Source organism: Sinocyclocheilus grahami, unplaced genomic scaffold (genome assembly GCF_001515645.1).
Source record: "Sinocyclocheilus grahami isolate Dianchi unplaced genomic scaffold, SAMN03320097.WGS_v1.1 scaffold319.1, whole genome shotgun sequence".
Lineage (NCBI taxonomy): Eukaryota > Metazoa > Chordata > Actinopteri > Cypriniformes > Cyprinidae > Sinocyclocheilus > Sinocyclocheilus grahami.
Window position 1 is genome coordinate 1,130,026 of NW_015505498.1, and position 18,419 is coordinate 1,148,444.

At 35.8% G+C, this 18,419-nt stretch overlaps 2 protein-coding genes across 2 annotated transcripts in view; one reads left to right on the plus strand and one right to left on the minus strand.

Moving 5' to 3' along the window:
- LOC107602127 (eukaryotic translation initiation factor 3 subunit M) overlaps nucleotides 1–2,136 on the minus strand; it is a 12,079-nt gene extending 9,943 nt beyond the window's left edge. Inside the window, exons 1-2 of the mRNA XM_016294537.1 lie at nucleotides 1,993–2,136; nucleotides 1,436–1,568 (exon numbers count right to left, since the gene is read on the minus strand). Coding sequence (XP_016150023.1) covers nucleotides 1,436–1,568; nucleotides 1,993–2,034 — 175 coding nt within the window. The 5' untranslated portion in view covers nucleotides 2,035–2,136. The remainder of the gene's footprint in view (nucleotides 1–1,435; nucleotides 1,569–1,992) is intronic.
- A 14,990-nt stretch (nucleotides 2,137–17,126) lies between these two features.
- Nucleotides 17,127–18,419, plus strand: part of LOC107602104 (Wilms tumor protein homolog) — a 15,723-nt gene continuing 14,430 nt past the window's right edge. Inside the window, exon 1 of the mRNA XM_016294512.1 lies at nucleotides 17,127–17,665. Coding sequence (XP_016149998.1) covers nucleotides 17,287–17,665 — 379 coding nt within the window. The 5' untranslated portion in view covers nucleotides 17,127–17,286. The remainder of the gene's footprint in view (nucleotides 17,666–18,419) is intronic.

Below are 18,419 nucleotides of genomic sequence, written 5' to 3' on the forward strand. Positions count from 1 at the left end.
ACCATGATTACAAATGTGACATTGAATTCAATAAACAATAAGTTAATTAAGAGACTTAAGTTTTAGACACCATATTGCTTGTTTTTGCTCTATTTCGCCAACAAAAATAATTCAGAATACAACCACAGCGCTGTTTTGTGTCTCTGAGCAACATGACGGTGTTTCGTTCGTGAATGAATCAACCGTTTAAATTATTCGGTTCAATCACAATGACTCACTTATTAACAGTGCTTTGCTGCCACCTACTGGTGGTTTTAATTTCACATTTCGGCTTTTTCTTTTCTTTTTTTCATGTTTTAAATCATTTCAAATATCAGTATTCAACGTTTTATGTTTAATATATCAAAACATTATTTATGCATTTGTAATTGCAGGTTAAATGCATTCATGTCTTGCATTAAACAAAATACATGTGTGTAAATACATCTAAATGCCACTTCAGATGCAGCGTCTGTGTTGATTTAATTTGCTTGGTAACAGCCCAAATGTCTTATTATTCTAATTCCCTGATTACATGTAAGAATTTGACTCAAAAGATAATGGACACTTTAAGAAAAAATGGCTTTATAAAAGGTAAAAATGCCCATAAAATGCAAACATCAGTTTAAACTTATTGGAAAAGATTAATTTCTATCAGTATGAACTGACCAACACACAGAATATGAAGAATATTAAAAACATTAGGAGTCAGCTGTCTGCGGCAGTCCTTAAGATATCAGCACAATAACACACTCAGCAAAATATCGTCATCGATAAAATCCCAAAAAATATAGAGATATAATTTGTCAATATCGCACACCCCTAGAAGCAGCATTTGATATTAAATTAGCATATTAGGATGATTTCTGAAGGATCATGTGGCACAGCAAAAGACTAAGAGTAATGATGCTGAAAATGGGGAAGTCGTGGCCTAATGGTTAGAGAGTCGGACTCGTAACCCAAAGGTTGTGGGTTCGAGTCTCGTAATGGCAGGGATTGTAGGTGGGGGGAGTGAATGTACAGCACTCTCTCCCACCTTCAATACCACGACAAGGCACTGAACCCCCAACTGCTCCCCGGGCGCTGCAGCAAAAAATGGCTGCCCACTGCTCCGGGTGTGTGTTCACGGCTGTGTGTGTGTGTGTGTGTGTGTGTTCACTGCTGTGTGTGTGCACTTTGGATGGGTTAAATGCAGAGCACTAATTTCGAGTATGGGTCACCATACTTGGCCACATGTCATGTCAAATACAGCTTTGTACATTAAAACAGAAATCCATTATCTTAAAATGTAATAATATTTCCCAATATTACTTTCCCCCCTGTATTTCTGATCAAATAAATGCAGCTATGATGAGCAGAAGAGACTTCTTTTAAAAACCATTACAAATCTAACTGATCCCAAACGTTTGAACAGCAGTGCACATGCTTTAAAGCTCAAACTTCAGTTATGTCACACCTTTGTCATCGTCTTTGAGGCAGACATCACAGGCTTCAATGATCTGTGCCAGATCGACGTGCAGGCCTCCTTCTGAATTCTCCTCAGAGATCTCCGCTCCTTTAGCTTTCAGATAGGCCCGAAGCTCTGACGCCTACAAATGAATGACAACCAAAAAATGAAGCCAGCTCTTATAGTAACAAAATCATATTCCCAAAAAGTGACAGACCCGGTAGGTTACAATCTGTGTAATATTAGTGGGTTGTGAAATGTCTGTTGTCAATAACAACAGCGGACACGAGACTGTTGATTCCCCATAGCCCGCTGACATCTAAGAAACCGAGTTTCTACCGCAATGCAATCAAATAACACAGAGTCCATCTCAAACCAAGTGAAATCACACAAACGCACAAATATAATCTGTCAAGTTGATTATTACTGTACCAATTCGTTGCATTGAGATCAGCTGAAGGCTAACAGATGTTAGCATCTACGAGCACGCTTATGCAAAAATGCTTTTACTTTGCTGAAATACGTGTTTAATAGCGCAAAAATGCTTATGAGCTATTCAAAGATACCTGATCCTCCTCCGTTACGTCAATAAACGCCGGGACACTCATTTTATTAAATATTTTAAGAGCACAGATAAGAATCCACGCTCGCAGCCTAGGCTCACAGGCCGGAAGAGAATCTGTACGCTTGCCGGTGATGCTGACGTACTTCCGGCTCACAGACTTAAAGGGACCGCGAAGCTTTGCTTTTCATTGGCGCACGTTAGTGAGTTTGATATAATTAACGCAATTAAGCATATAAAACAGCTTAGGTGATTTATATATATATATATCACCTAAGCTGTTTTATATGCTTAATTGCGTTAATTATATCAAACTCACTAACGTGCGCCAATGAAAAGCAAAGCTTCGCGGTCATATACACACTAAATTTTAATTAAATGTAAATACATTTTAATTAAAAAAAGTAAAATAAATTTTTTTTTTTACATAACATTAAGCCAAACATTTTATTATTATATAATAATAATAATGTTTTTTTAACTCCATTGGCAGAGTTTATTATATTTAACAAAAACTAAAATGATCATTACTTAAAATAAATTAAACTTTAACTGAAATAAAATAAAATATATATTTTTTCAGCTAGTTGCGAAGACAACAATTCTCAATTTCATTTAGTTTAATTTGATGTACTAAAATAACAATAACACTTAAATTAATAAAACTACTATATAAATAAATAAATAAATATATTTTTTATTTTATTTTTTTATTTATTATATTATATTTTTGGTGTTTGGCTTAATGTTATGTAATTTTTTTGTTGTTGAAATTTTACTTTTTTTATTTTAAATTTAGTTACATTTAATTTAAATGTAGTGTTATGTTAGAATCATTATTTTACTCTTATAACTTTTGTTCTTTAATATTTTGAATTGTTTTTAGCTTTATTTTTATTTTTTCATTTAAATGTTACGTTTTGATATTTTGTTGTATGCATTTGTCTTTTTTTTTATTTATTTCTTTATCTTTAAAATGTGTATAAGTAGTATTTATAAAGTTTTAGCTTTTAGTTTTGGATCTGTTTTTAGTTGTTTTAATGCTACAATTGATTGCTTCTGTTGTCCTCATTTGTAAGTCGCTTTGGATAAAAGCGTCTGCTAAATGACTAAATAAATAAATAAAGATTGGTCCTTCAAATACATGATTGCATTATCAGACTGCAAACTTAATTCAATCAGCAAACAGTAATTCAGTGTCATTTTCTGTGTTTAATGCATTGCTTACATTTTTTAAACCTTAAGGCACACATCATGCATACATTTTTTGCAGATCCATAAGTACAGACAGGAATTACTGCCACTGAGTTCAAGCGAAAGGTACGTAAAAGCTTAAGTACTCAGCATTCAACAGTTCATTCTGGGTTTAAAGTTTATGAGTCACATCAGTCATCTGGCCCTAAATAAGGTCTATCTCAGTGTCTGAGTAATTCTTCCAGCATCCGGTTATCAATCTTGCAATTAAAAGATTAAAGCCAACCTGACCTTGGACACATAAAACAAATAGGGTGATGGTCTTTTAAAGTTAGATGATAGTATTGCATTTCATGCGCCAGTATGGGACCACCTTGACAGTTCCTTGTGTTCCTATCCGAGGATTTATGCGTGTCCCTCAGGTCAAGGCAATACCGTTGTCCAATTCTTGGATATTTATTCCATGCTGTGTAGGTTTTCCTTACTGTTTTTCTGTAGAGAGGAGGTAGATTTAATAAACAGTAAAGCTGTCTAAATGAACGAATATACAAGTGTCCAGCTGGAGATATTGCTGATATTTAACATCATGAACAAAAGAACGTTTCCTTTGCCTGGAACCTGAAAACAGACTATTCTCAAAGAGTTTGAGTCATTGACAAGTTATGTTTACCCTAAGAGTGTTAGGGGCTTTTCAGAATTATTCACTGATGTTTCTGAAATCGTTACAAATGTTCAATTTGACGATGTTGGATCTGTGTGGTTGACTTTTGCATTGAGTCACAGGGAGCGGTCTGAGATACTGACAAACTTATATGAGTGACCTCCAAGCAATGCCAGAAAGAATGTGAGAACATTCACAGATAGAGGAAATAGCAGTGATGGACCAATGGTCACGGTATCACTTTTGTTGCATTTTCAGTTTGAATGCCACTCGGGCCCTTTGTTGTGCATCACGAGCCAACTCATATGGAACCTTTGTTTCAATATTAGCAAAAAGATTTTTTATTAAATTTGCTGAAAGTAATTTATTTGTATTATTATTATTTGTCCTGACTTCTGAAAATTTGAATAAATGTTTTTGAAGTAAACATTTTTTAGAATGCAGATAGATAGATACAGGTCGATATTTGTCAGATGGTTTGTGGGTGTGTCTATGTGAGATGAATCAACCTGATCTTATGAGAAAATTAAGTATTTAAAAAGGTGGAGATTTTGTATAAATTTGTACAATGTGATTTGTAAAAAAAAAATATGTATATATGATTTTTAGAAAAACGTAAGCATAAATTCATAAGAATTACCCACCAATTTGTCAAAACGTAAAATAGTTTTTACAATTTTTATACAAACCATGGAATCAAATCCTATTGTCACCCATTTCTAATAAAATACTACTATTTTTTTCCTACTATTTCTATTTATTTAATTATTCAATATTTATCTATGTGTATATGTTTCTGCACATATAGTGTACAGGACATAGGAAACAAAGAAGAAACTAGATGGAGAGCTGTTCCAAATCCCACAATCTTGCAAGGTTGTTTGCAAACAATCTCTGGAACTGTGGTTTCAGAAAGCATCAAGTCATTGAATCATGTTGGAACCTACGACCAAAGTTGGCCAATGCGGTGAGAAACACATACTATGGAAAGACATACACCATGTTCCTGGATCGAATTTATGTTGACTCAATATTTATTAAAAAAATGATGAAAACACTTGAAATTCCTGACTGACTTATAATATTGCTGGTAAACATCAGTCGTCAAGTGACGGGAATGGATTCTGCATGTGTCTATGTGGGATGAACCCGTCCAAACGCAACTATTTTATGAAGTGCTGATTTTGAATTAATTTGTACCATGTGATTTGTACGAAAACATACAATTTTCAGAAAAGTTCCACCCCTAAACCTAACCCTCAATGGGGCAGATTGTATGAAAATATACGAATGAGACTGTATGAATTCATACAAATTAGCCACCAATTCACCAAAATATAAAACTGTTGCCGTGAAATGGTGATGGTTGAACATTTGAGTTCAAATCTTATAAGCTTAAATAAACCACCTCCGTTCATCTTCGGAACACAAATTAAGATATTTTTGATGGAATCTGAGAGCTCTCTGACCCGGCATAGACAGCAAGGGTACTACAATGATCAACGTCCAGAAACGTAGCAAGGACATCGGTAAAATAATCCATGTGACATCAGGGGTTCAACCGTAATTTTACGAAGCTACGAGAATACTTTTTGTGCACTAAAGAAAAAAAAAAAACGACTTTATTCAACAATTCGTCTCCTCCGCGTCACCCTGTAGCGCCATTTTGGAGAATATCCACTGAACGCAAACAGCGTATGCTGTTCTGTGTCAGCTGCGTCACATGGACATCTTAAAAATGTCTTAATTCACCCTTCCACAAATTAAGGCATTAAAAAGGTGTTAAATGCCATTAAATGTTTTACATTGCATTGCTAAAAATTTACATCGTTCTTTGCTCAGTATTTTTGTGTTGTTTTCACAATACAAATATCTAAACACCCTTAAAGGGGTCATATGACATTGCTAAAATAACATTCTTTTGTGTATTTGGTGTAATGCAATGTGTTTATGGGGTTTAAGTTTAAAAAAACACATTATTTTCCACATACTGTACATTATTGTTTCTCCTCTATGCCCAGCCTTTCTGAAATGCGTCGATTTTTACAAAGCTCATCGGTCTGAAAAGCGAGGTGTGCTCTGATTGGCCAGCTATCCAGTGCGTTGTGATTGGCCGAATTGCGTCTTCACAACATGGCGGTGGCGGCAGCAACAATAAAGTTATGCCTTCTTTTTTTTATGTGAACATTTGGGCGGTGTTATGCAAATCTTCCCACACAGTGACATAGACATGTGGGGGCGTGTTTAAACGAGGCGTTTTAGGAGGGCGTGGACCAGACTTTACTTTTATAAAAAATATCTCTTTGGGTTTGAGACTTTAGTCTTTGTAACTTTAGGGATCTTATCTATTCACGAACAGCTTGTAACACTCCAAAGAGAAAGGAAAACTTGAAATCGCATCATATGACCCCTTTAAAAACACGTACCTCTATAAAACCTGCAGAAACCCTGGTGATGAAACTTCCTACTGATATGTGTATTTCCAATGAAAAATTCTAGTATTTTTACAACTTTTTCTATTGATTTACTTTTTTAAAGATTTAATATACACATGGTTCTGCACATATAGCATACAGGATATCAGAAACTAACAAGAAACTATGCAGACGGAGAGCTGTTCCAACTTTGCGACATTGTTTGCGATTGTTTGAACTGTGTTTTGCTGGAAGTCATTGAACTATGCTGGAATTTATTACCAAAGTTTGCTTACAATGCTTTTGACAAACACACCCTATATTGACAGACTGATTTACACTATGTTGTCTCTTTTTGATTATTTCTTTCTGGGTTCCCTTACCAAAAAGTAGTATGCTTCAAGTTTATTTTATTAAGTATACTTGAGTAAAGTTCAAGTATATTTTTAAGTATACTTTATGTAGCAACTATACAAATATCAGTGTACTAGTAGTATACTTGTAAGTGTACTATTTCAATACTCCTTGGGACTAAATTGGCCCACTTTCTAGTATATAAAAGGATACTTTTTTTAAGTATAACAGTAGTAAACTTTGAGTACACAAATAGTTTACAACAATATTTTTAGCTTGTACTGCAACTATACTAAAAATGAACTTATATGAATACTGATAGTTTATCATTAAGTACATAAAGCCCATTTCTGAAAAGAAGTACATAAAAAGTAGACTAAAAGTATACTTTCCTATTTTTTAGTTTAAAAGAAGTATACTAATAGCACACTTGAATAAACTTATTTTTCGTAAGGGTTATGATGAAAATGGTTTCCTATTGAGTGTGATAGATATAAAATAGACCGTCCAGTCTCTGCTTCCCACAGTCTGTGTTACCGCCTTCCTCACCTCCCCATATCAGGACCATTCTCCTCTGTCAGCAAGGTCACTGACCTCATCAGAAAGTGCCATGCCTGAGTGAAACACACACACCGAGGGTGACTTGATTCTAGGTGCACAGGAACAGATGGGGGGCTGGACAGGAATGTGAGACAAATGCCAACTACCAAAGGGGGGGGGGAGATGTTAGAATGCAATGAATATTACTGGAATTATTACAGTTTCCAATCTGCATCATGCATTAGCACCACATGAGGTTTCTCTGGAAAGCATGTGTACTGTATGTGTAAGATTGCTGTCTATAGTTAACATGTCTAAGTTAACATGTCTACATGTCTGCCAGATGACTAAAGTGACAACCCTGTTACTTAAGGGAATTGGATTGAGTGTGTTCTCTAGCTGGAAGTGTTTTATGAGTCATTGGTCATCCTGCATGAAGAAATAACATCTGTGACCTTTCTGTCATTAAGAAAGTCAAAGCAGGGCTCCAGACAAAAAACCCCAAAACAAAACATTAGAGTCACCAGGAAAATTTTTAGGAGCCAAATTACTTTTTAAGTTGCATTGCATAATCTTCGATCATTGATTGCATAGCTTCTTGCTTTAGCGATAGTCACTGCTGTGATGAAGGGATGTTTAATTTAGTGTATCAACTGGAATAATTTAATTTATACAAACTACGGTGTTTTCTAGTTGTATCTACTGTATTTAGGGCACATTACTTTCAGTTTGATGCTCTCTATTGATCCTGATAAAACGTTTTAATTTGTTAAAATAAGATTTAAATAATTTAAATAATTAAAAAAATGGTGTATATGTATTTTCAATGGCATGTTTGTAAAGGTCCGTTCACACCAAGAACTATAAATATAACTATATTGGCATCCACACTAAAGTATGATAACGTTCTGTTCATTAAAAATGCGCGCATGCATTTATGTCGTGAAATGCTCAAGTTCTTAAAAGCAGGATGGATTCTGATTGGCTGCCAGTGTTTTTATCATTCATCAGTTGGAAAAATTGTTCTGAAAGTGATTCCAATGATATTGTTCCTCTGTGTTGTTATTGTAATAGCTGTGTGAACTTCCCTATTCTCAGTATTAAAACTTTATATCAATTTACATATATTATATATATCTTGCTTATGAATGCCTAATGCTTTTTTGGAGATATGTTATGTACATGTATATCCATCCTTAACCTGTCAATGCATGTTTACATCATATAAGTAAATATAAATGATAGACTTTTAGAAAAAAAGTATAATAAAAGCATATATAAACATACAGATTTTTTGCACATATGTTGTTGTTATAAAGTTTCATATTTAAATAAAATATATATCGTTTACATACAGTATATGGTTGCTACATATAATACTATATATGAGCAATATCACACAAGTAGCAGTGAGATATGGCTGTATATCGGCAGAAAGTGAGGACTGGCCAAAATGTCCTCACTTTACAACTTTTGTCCTCACTCCGATGGTCTAAATCTCAAACCGGCCCTCACAAAGATAGCTGTACAAGTGCGCGTGCACACACACACACACACACACACACACACACACACACACACACACACACACACACCCCATGAAATTGTCTAAAGAGGATATATAAGCGTTCCTTTCCTTTTGAAGTTCAGTTCTGCTGTCTGCTCTGCCTCAAATGCAAATGCAATATAAGCACATGTAAAATTGTCAAATTAAAAATATATGAAACCTTTTAGAAACTGGAACAATTTACATATATTATATATATCTTGCTTATGAATGCCTAATGCTTTTTTTGGAGATATGTTATGTACATGTATATCCATCCTTAACCTGTCAATGCATGTTTACATCATATAAGTAAATATAAATGATAGACTTTTAGAAAAAAAGTGTAATAAAAGCATATATAAACATACAGATTTTTTGCACATATGTTGTTGTTATAAAGTTTAATATTTAAATAAAATATATATCGTTTACATACAGTATATGGTTGCTACATATAATACTATATATGAGCAATATCACACAAGTAGCAGTGAGATATGGCTGTATATCGGCAGAAAGTGAGGACTGGCCAAAATGTCCTCACTTTACAACTTTTGTCCTCACTCCGATGGTCTAAATCTCAAACCGGCCCTCACAAAGATAGCTGTACAAGTGCGCGTGCACACACACACACACACAACACACCCACATATATATATATCATAATTGTACTTTTATACAATTATATTTTTTGTATTTCTGATTATGATGCTAAATTAACACTGCTGCCGCCAAATCATTTAGTGTTCAGCATGACACAGAGGGACATGTGATGAAAAGAGATGTTTTGATGAGTGTGAGAGGATAATAACTTCAGTGATTTGTGTCTGCTTTTAGGAGCCTCCTCTCTGTTGCTGTGGTGACTGTACTGTAATTGTATCTCTCTGCAGATGTAATCTCTCTTTGGTCTGATAGACCCTAGATCATCTTACTCATCCCTGATCTTCAGGTCAGCTCAAAGCACACTTTAAGAAGCAAACTCTTGTGCATGTTTAAAATAGCTCACATCGATCAGTGACGATGTTCAATCCTAGGCAGGGTTTCATTGTATTGGGCCAAAGAGTGACAATAAGTGTTAGTTTTTAGTTTTTTCTCCTGGTTGTTTATGCTAATAGATTCCTTCTGATCTGCCAGTAATTCTCGACTAGTTGCTTACCACGGTAAAAATTATTGCAATTTTAATTGTATAAGACTGTAAAAATGCTGTAGTTAAAAACCTGTTACAGTGAAAAACTGTAATAGAGCAATAGTTTGTAATAGACACTTCACATTTGATGCTTTTTCACTGAAATTATGCTTCTTCATGGGGCACACATCTAGTGGGTTTGCTGCCAAAAAGTTATTTTTTTTCTTAGTTTCATCTGACCACAGAAGCCAGTCCAGTTTGAAGTTCCACTCGTGTCTGACAGCTGAATATTCTGGAGTTTGTTTTTGGATGAGCGAGGAGGATTTTTCTTGAAACTTTCCCGAACAACATGTAGTGATGTAGGGGCTGTTTGATTTTTTCAGGCTTTCTGACCCCAAGTCTAAACTAATCTCTGCGATTCTCCAGCTGTGATCCTTGGAGAGTCTTTGGCCACTCAAACTCTCCTCCTCACCATGCATTAGGACTATATAGACACACATCCTCTTCCAGGCAGATTTGTAATATCTTTAGTTGATTGGAACTTCTTCAGTATTGCCCTGATGGTGGAAATGGGGATTTTCAATACTTTAGCTGCTTTCTTAAAGCCACTTTCTATTTTGTGAAGCTTAACAATCTTGTTCTGCACATCAGAACTATATTTTCTGGTTTTACTCTGTGATGGATGATTAAGGGAATTTGGCATTTGTGTTCCTCATATTCATAATCCTGTGGAACAGGAAGTCATGGCTGGAGAATTTCATGCTCCTAGTCACCCTGGTGTGCTAAATTTTTTTAAATATGAATATACATCAGATATATTTTACTCATAAGAATTTCTAGGGGTGCCAATAATTGTGGCCAACATGCATTGGAGAAAAACATTTCTTTCATAATGTGAGTTTCTCCCGCACTTTCAATTGTTTTACTTAAATGAAAGGTTAGAATGTTGTGAATTTTTTGAAAGAAAGATCAAAAAGATAAATGATGCAGATTTATTTTCACAGCCGCCTTTGTTCATATTTACCAAGGGTGCCAATATTAGTGGAGGGCACTGTATATATTTATATACAGTATATATATATATATATATGAAATTGAAATTCAGTCTGTAAAAATGAAAGATGTTGCAACTGTATTTTGAGGTAAAGTCCTGGCAGCAACATCTGTCATTTTTACCGTAAATGTTACAGTTTTTTTTTACAGTGCAAATAATGACTAATGTGTCTTCTGGGTGGTTACTAGGTGGTTGCTTATGACCTCAGTCAAAAGAGTCCACCCTCTTGTCTGTATTCGGGTCTCTAGATATAATTTGTGTTCCTTCTTCAGTCTATTGGGGTTCCCCCCCTTTTATTGTCCAAATGTTATCATTTAGAAAAGTATTATCAAATCTTTCCCCAACAAGATGAGTTATGCATTGAAGGTTGATACTTTCTCTTTAGGGATAGTTCACCAAAAAATGAAAATTCTGTCAGTTGATCGTCCGAATCAAGGAGTAGTCCTAGTCATAGACCAGACGCTGACTGTGCACTTGGTGTAAGTGTGAGGGAGTGCGCCGCCATGTTGTGAAGGCACTGTGTGATTTCTTTGTGAAAGCGAAACTACTTTGTTTGGTCTTCCAAAAGAGGACGATATCGCTTCGTCATGCCTGGAGCTGATCCGTGCTGGTCCCGCCTATTGTTTAGGGGAGAAACAATAATGTACAGTATGTGGAAAATAATGTGTTTTTTGAACCTTAAACCGCATAAACACATTTCATTACACCAAACACACAAAAGAATGTTCTATTTAGCAGCATAATATGACCCCTTTAAGAATAAGCAGTGCTAATAGTTAGCAGGCACCACTTCTAATACTGATATTTTTTCATCATGTCACATTGACCTTTGTGGACCTTTTGACATGTATAGTGACTGGATTACGAAATCCTAGCCTATTCTATGGAGTCCAGGCACTTCCTTAATTTTCCCTTCTTCTTTGCAGCATTTTTGAAAAGGGTAATTCCTCTGTTACAGGACATTGCAGAGCTTATATCGGTAAGTGTGTCATGTGATCTTGATTTTAGAGATGTTGTAATATTTGTGCCCATGAACGCTACAGAAGAAAACCGATTAGTGACGTGATAGACAAGCAAAACAAGTCTCATCACACACGTCCAGAGTCCTGGCAGTGTTTCTCAGTATGCTGTGAAGGAATGGGAAACATTGTGTTAGAAGGTTTCACACATGAGGGCAGAAGTGGAGGGAGGGCTTGAGTTAAGTCTCCTTTAATGTTTCTGTTTAATTTTTCGAATCTTCACTCATTTTTCATGCACAGGCATATGTCCAAGGGTTTGTGTGAAACTGAATTTCTTTGTCCCATGTTTACGGTTTTTATAAAAAAAAATTGATCTCTCACTCTCTGTGAATTTCCTTTAGATGTGAAAGTGTCACATTTTATTAAAGTCTAGCCACATTTAGTTCAATTGAGCTTTGAGTTTCAAAGCAGCTTCACATTAATAAACAGGAAAATAACAGTGTTAACCTTGTAAAATTAATAGATTTTAAAACAAATTCAATTTCAGCTGTCAAGCAGCTCTCTATATACTTTTTGCTCAATTAGTTAAGTGTTGTTTCAATTTAGTTCAATAAACAGTGTCAATGTTGCAAAGTTCATCAGTTTCGAAACTGGTTCAATTCAACTAAGCAGCTCTACAGAAGGCAATAGAGTCATTATTCGGCTCAAGTCAGTTCAATGTTGATTAATTTCAGTTCAATAACAGTGTCAGTTCTTTCTTTTCAAATACTTTGGCTTTTGCCACTTGATTAACACTTAGAACGTATACATTTATTGATTTAGCAGACACTTTTTTCCAAAGCAACTTACAAATGAGGAATACAACAAGGAATTCATCTTAAGGAGCGTTAAGCGAATAGAAATGGCCATTTTCCTGGACGTCTTGAATGAAGTGAATGTCATCTATTCTACTTTACTGTAAGTGAACAGGGAGTTGTGATATTGTTATTCATTCAATTGACCTCTTTGAGACCTTTTACCTTTCACTGGCCTCTGCTGTCAACTATTACATCACTATTATTCCCAAGAGCTCCACCAAGTGTAATGAAGCAATAAGATAAGGGAGGACGTATTATATGGTAAATATTGTCACAGTTTCACTTTTGCTGGCACGTTTTTCACATTATAGCACATCTTTGATTGCTATTATAAAACAAATAAAAACTACTAATTGTATTAATAATGTTATATTATTAAGCGGATTTATAAGTGCCATATTTATTCCCTGACAAACTAAAGTTAGTCGTAAGCCTCTAGGTGCTTTGTGATTCAATTAAGTCACATTTATTTATATAGCTCTTTATACAATTCAGATTGTTTCAAAGCAGCTTCACAGTAATAAACGAGATAATAACAGGGTTGCAAATTTCAAAGATTATGAAATGACTTTGATTCAATTTAGTTCATTGACTGTCATTGTTTCAAAGTTCATCAATTATTAAACTCAGTTCAAATTCAATTTAGCTACAAAGCAGCTCTAAGGAAATAGTATCATTAATCAGCTTAATTTAGTTTAATTTAGTACAGTTCAGTGACTCAATGTTGCAAAGTTCATCAGTTATGAAAAAAATAATAATTTCACCTTCAGTTCAACACCATGGATGTGCATGTGGCCAGTCCATCACAGTGTAACTTTAAAAAGGTTGTTGCTGAATGATTTGTATACAAATGCAAAGTGAAATCTAGTTTCTGGTCTTCATGTCTCCATGAAGGAATTCCCCCAATATATTTGGCTGTTATAAAGCAGATGATGCATGGATTGAGGAATCGGCTCTGTTGGACTCTGTCTCACTCATACACCTCCAGTTCTCAGCAAGCAGAGGTCAAAACCGTTATTTAGATTTTCAGACCAGCACTCCAGATGTCCACGGGTGAAGAGGTAAAGAAAGGGTGACGGCTCAGGCGGATACTGGACTGAACCTTCTTCAAAAGCCCATCATCATCATCATCATCACTGTGTGTGACTCTTCATTGGGACTGAACCTAAGCCAAATGGAGACATATCCTGAGTAATTGGTGCCAGGAGGTGTTGGTGGTTATGTTAAAGTCAGCGTGAAACGGAAGTTGAGATTCTTTTCTTCGCTATTGTGATATAGGCTATCCCAGTGAAATGGCTTATTGAAGAAGAAAAAACGTAGACCCTCATGCCGGTGAACAGGACATCATGTCTTTGCAAGAGGGAGGGGAGGTAATTTTGATTAAAGATTACAAGGGCACATGAATTAAAAAAAGTGCAAGGATAAATAAATTAGTCAGTTTTGGTTTAATAGTGGCTTTAAAGCAACTGTATGTATATTTTTGCGACTTTGAAGCCCCCTACAGTTAAGTTGAGTGGAATCTTAATTCCAGTGGATCGCTGTTCACGTGCATTTGTTGCTGCGGTAAAGCAATCCGTCCTTTTCACGGAATTTCCATACTGTTGGAACAAGGGAAGCAAGGGAAAGAAACTATGGAAGCCCGTTTCCGCCACTGAATAAAAAATAAAAGAGGTAATTGCGACTTTTTATCTCACAATTCTGACTTTTTTTTCTCAGAATTGCGTGATACAAACTTTAACTCGAGTTTATATCTCGCAATTCTGACTTTATAACTCGCAATTGTGACTGTATAACTCGCAATTGCAAGTTTATATCTCACAATTCTGTGAAAAAAAGTCAGAATTGTGAGATAAAAAGTCAGAATTGTGAGATATAAACTCGCAATTGCGAGAAAAAAAGTTAGAATTGTGAGTTTTTATCTCGCAATTGTGACTTTATATCTCGCAATTGTGACTTTATAACTCGCAATTGCAAGTTTATATCTCACAATTCTGTAAAAAGAAATTAGAATTGTGAGATAAAAAGTCGCAATTAACTTTTTCAAATTTTTTATTCAGTGGTGGAAACGGGCTTCCATAAGAAACAACAGTCATGCGCCTTATTAGAAATCAGTGTACCACCAGAATGACTTGAAACTGATATTTCAAGGTAAAAAACATACTTTAACTGAGAAAGCCTAAATCGAGAGCAAGCAATTTAGCTAACTTCACAACAGGCAGATAAATCAAGCGCAGCGTTAGTTCTGGCAGGTCACGTTAGTCAAGCTCGCATCAGCTGACTCTCAGCTGATCCCCATCAACCTATGGGAATACGACACCTAAGTATTCATATATAAGGTCCCGCAGTAGTATCAGCAGTTTTCGCATTGCTCAATAGCTAATTACCCTCCTCCATCCCCAGCTCCTCCTCTGTCAGTCAGGATTCAGCCTTCTGATTGAATCAGACTAATTCTAAAATGTGTACATAACATTATCGAACTTTAACGATATCTGCAATACATTTATGTTGGTTCTGTTCTGTTATCGCTGCTCTCGTCCATGCTAGGCTGCATGGATGCGCAGGGAATTCTTGTCTAGAACGGAACCATACCGCCAATCCAAACTGTATGCTAATTGTCAATCATCTTTGACGATAGTGGTCCTGACAGAACTATATGTATATGCTAGGCTACACTGCAGATTAAAAGTTTGGAGTCAAAGAGATATATATTTTAACGAAATGAACACTTTTATTTAATAAGTGTGCATTAAATTGATTAAAAGTGATACATAAATAAGACATTTATAATGTAACAAACGATTTCTATTTCAAATAAATGATGTTCTGTTAAACTTCATTCATCAAAGAATCCTGAAAAAAATAAATCACGGTTTAGTATAAAACAGCAAAACTGTTTTCAACATTGATAGTAATCAGAAATGTTTCTTAAGCAGCAAATCAGCATATTAGAAAGATTTCTGAAGGATCATGTGACACTGAAGACTGGAGTAATGATCTGTTTTTATACAGTCTATTGTAATGATGCTGAAAATTCAGCTCTGCATCACAGAAATAAATTACATTTTAAAATATATTCAAATAGAAAACAGTTAATTTAAACTGTAATAATATTTAACAATTTTACAGTTTTCTGCTGTATTTTTGATCAAATAAATGCAGCCTTTGTGAGCAGAAGATATTTTTTTCAAAAACATTACAATTGTTTAAGACTAGTGTGTATATGTAAATACATAAATTAGTTAAATGTTCAAATGTCATGTTAGAGGAAGCATCAAGTTTTTACTTTTTTTTACGTTTTTTTTTTTATCCTGGTATTTAAAACAGCAATCTCTTTGTTTTTTCAAACAGGCAACAGACGGTGCTGGTATTTCACAACAGTGTTGCCCAATCCCAGTGCACATCCATCAGCTTAATTGAATCTTCACTCTGACAACACAAATCACTAAGATAGCACTCATTTATACTTCCTCACAGAGAACACAGTGTCAACACTTCGGTTGGAGACCCTTATCTGCATTCATTTCAGTACACTCTAAACATATAATGCACTTATATTTGAGATCCAAGGGAAAAGCAAATGGTGAAATGAGTGGGCTTATTATACGCTCTTAAAAATTAAGCTTCATAAAGAGAGTTTTTGCAGCTATGCTGCAGAAAAACCATTTTAGGCTCCTCAAAGAACCATTCAGTGAACAGTTCCATTTTGTTTTTTTCCACTATAAAGACCATTTTGTGCAATGGAAAGTTTCCATGGATGTTAAAGGTTCTTCATGGAACCATCAATGCTAATAAAGAACCTTTATTTATAAAAGTGTAACTTTAAAACTTTAATAAACATTGAGTGAAATATAATAAGTGTATATTTACAGTAATTTAACAAAACAAGTTATCTGAGGAACATCATTTACACAATTAGATTTCATGCTAACTAAACAAACAAACACCCACACACACACACCCACACACACCCACACACACACCCATATTCATACACACACGTCCAGGCATTAGTCAGAAGAGGACTGCAAGTGCTGTTCAAGTAAAAGATGAGTAAGTTTTTTTTTTCACAACCCCAAGCTCTGACTCCTCCTCTGGAGATGGTGGGGTGGTTTTTAGAGCTGATAGACCCAGACAAATGTACAAGAGTGGAGTTACTCCTGCTCAAACTCTCCAATGCATTGCTCCAAACACCTCACCAGTGCTTCCCATCTCAGAAGCAGATAAACGCGCATTCTGCTGGACCCCACACACACACACACCCATATTCATACACACACGTCCAGGCATTAGTCAGAAGAGGACTGCAAGTGCTGTTCAAGTAAAAGATGAGTAAGTTTTTTTTTTCACAACCCCGAGCTCTGACTCCTCCTCTGGAGATGGTGGGGTGGTTTTTAGAGCTGATAGACCCAGACAAATGTACAAGAGTGGAGTTACTCCTGCTCAAACTCTCCAATGCATTGCTCCAAACACCTCACCAGTGCTTCCCATCTCAGAAGCAGATAAACGCGCATTCTGCTGGACCGGACACCTTCTTCTTGAAATCTAGTCTGCAGATATTCAAGGGTGTTGCAACAAATAAAATCCTCCTAAATGCTGACAGAGCCGTGTGGCCTGATGGGATCGGACGTCAGAGACCTGAGCGCCCTGCTTCCAGTGGTCCCGAACGCAAACTGTTCCATGCCTGTCGGTGGAGCTCCGCAGTGGGGACCGATGCTGGACTATCACCCTACCTCCCCGTACGGATCTCTTCCCTCCCACTCCTTTGTCAAACAGGAGCCGGGCTGGGGGCCCGCAGATGCTCACGAGGATCCGCACTGCGGTTTGGGGGCCTTCACCGTGCACTTCTCGGGGCAGCTCACAGGGATGCATGGGCCGTTTGCTGATTCTCCGTCCAGCCAGAGCAGGATGTTCTCCAGCGGGCCTTATCTGCCAGGCTGCATGGACAGCCCTCCTGCCCCGCGCAACCAGGGTGAGACAGCCGACCCGCTCGCGGCTCACAGTCTCTCTGTCATGAGCCACAAAATCTGTTTGTCTCTGCTGTTGGTGTCAAAAACATAAAAAAACACGAAACTTCAAAGTGGACGTGAGATGTTTGAGATTTTGCATTAAGCTGGTGTGTGATTGTGAAGTTACGGAGCCGTTGATACTGAATTGCTCATAGAGGATCTCTTATCACCCTCAAAATATTACTTCTGAAAAGTGAATTAATTATTGAATTAAATGTTCTACACTTTAGTGAAAACTTCTTTTTAAAATGATTTTTATATTTTATTATAAATATAGTAATAAATGTAATTATACATGAAATGAAATTATTCACATAGACATGAAATATCTTTGAATATGATTCATATCTGATAATCAAAGAAAATCAAATACACATTTTTGATTTGAATGTAAAAAATACAAAACCGTACTATTCAGCCGACATTTATATTATTCCATTGTGCTCAGTTTTAGCCGCTTCAATGAAACTGCATTCTGCGTAAAGGCTTTATATCTGCTGCGTCAGATTAATAAATGTTCTGGATCTTCCATTTGATCTCTCTGTTGCCAGATTGATTTTATGAAGGGCACTTCTGACCTCCTTAAAACATTTGGGAACACAGCTGATGTTCTAAAGGAAAGTAGATTAAAATGTTTCTTAAAGGGTTAAATTAGTATTTTACATTAAACCAACCGAATAAAATCTTTTTGGAGATAAAGTGTTTATAAAAAAAAAA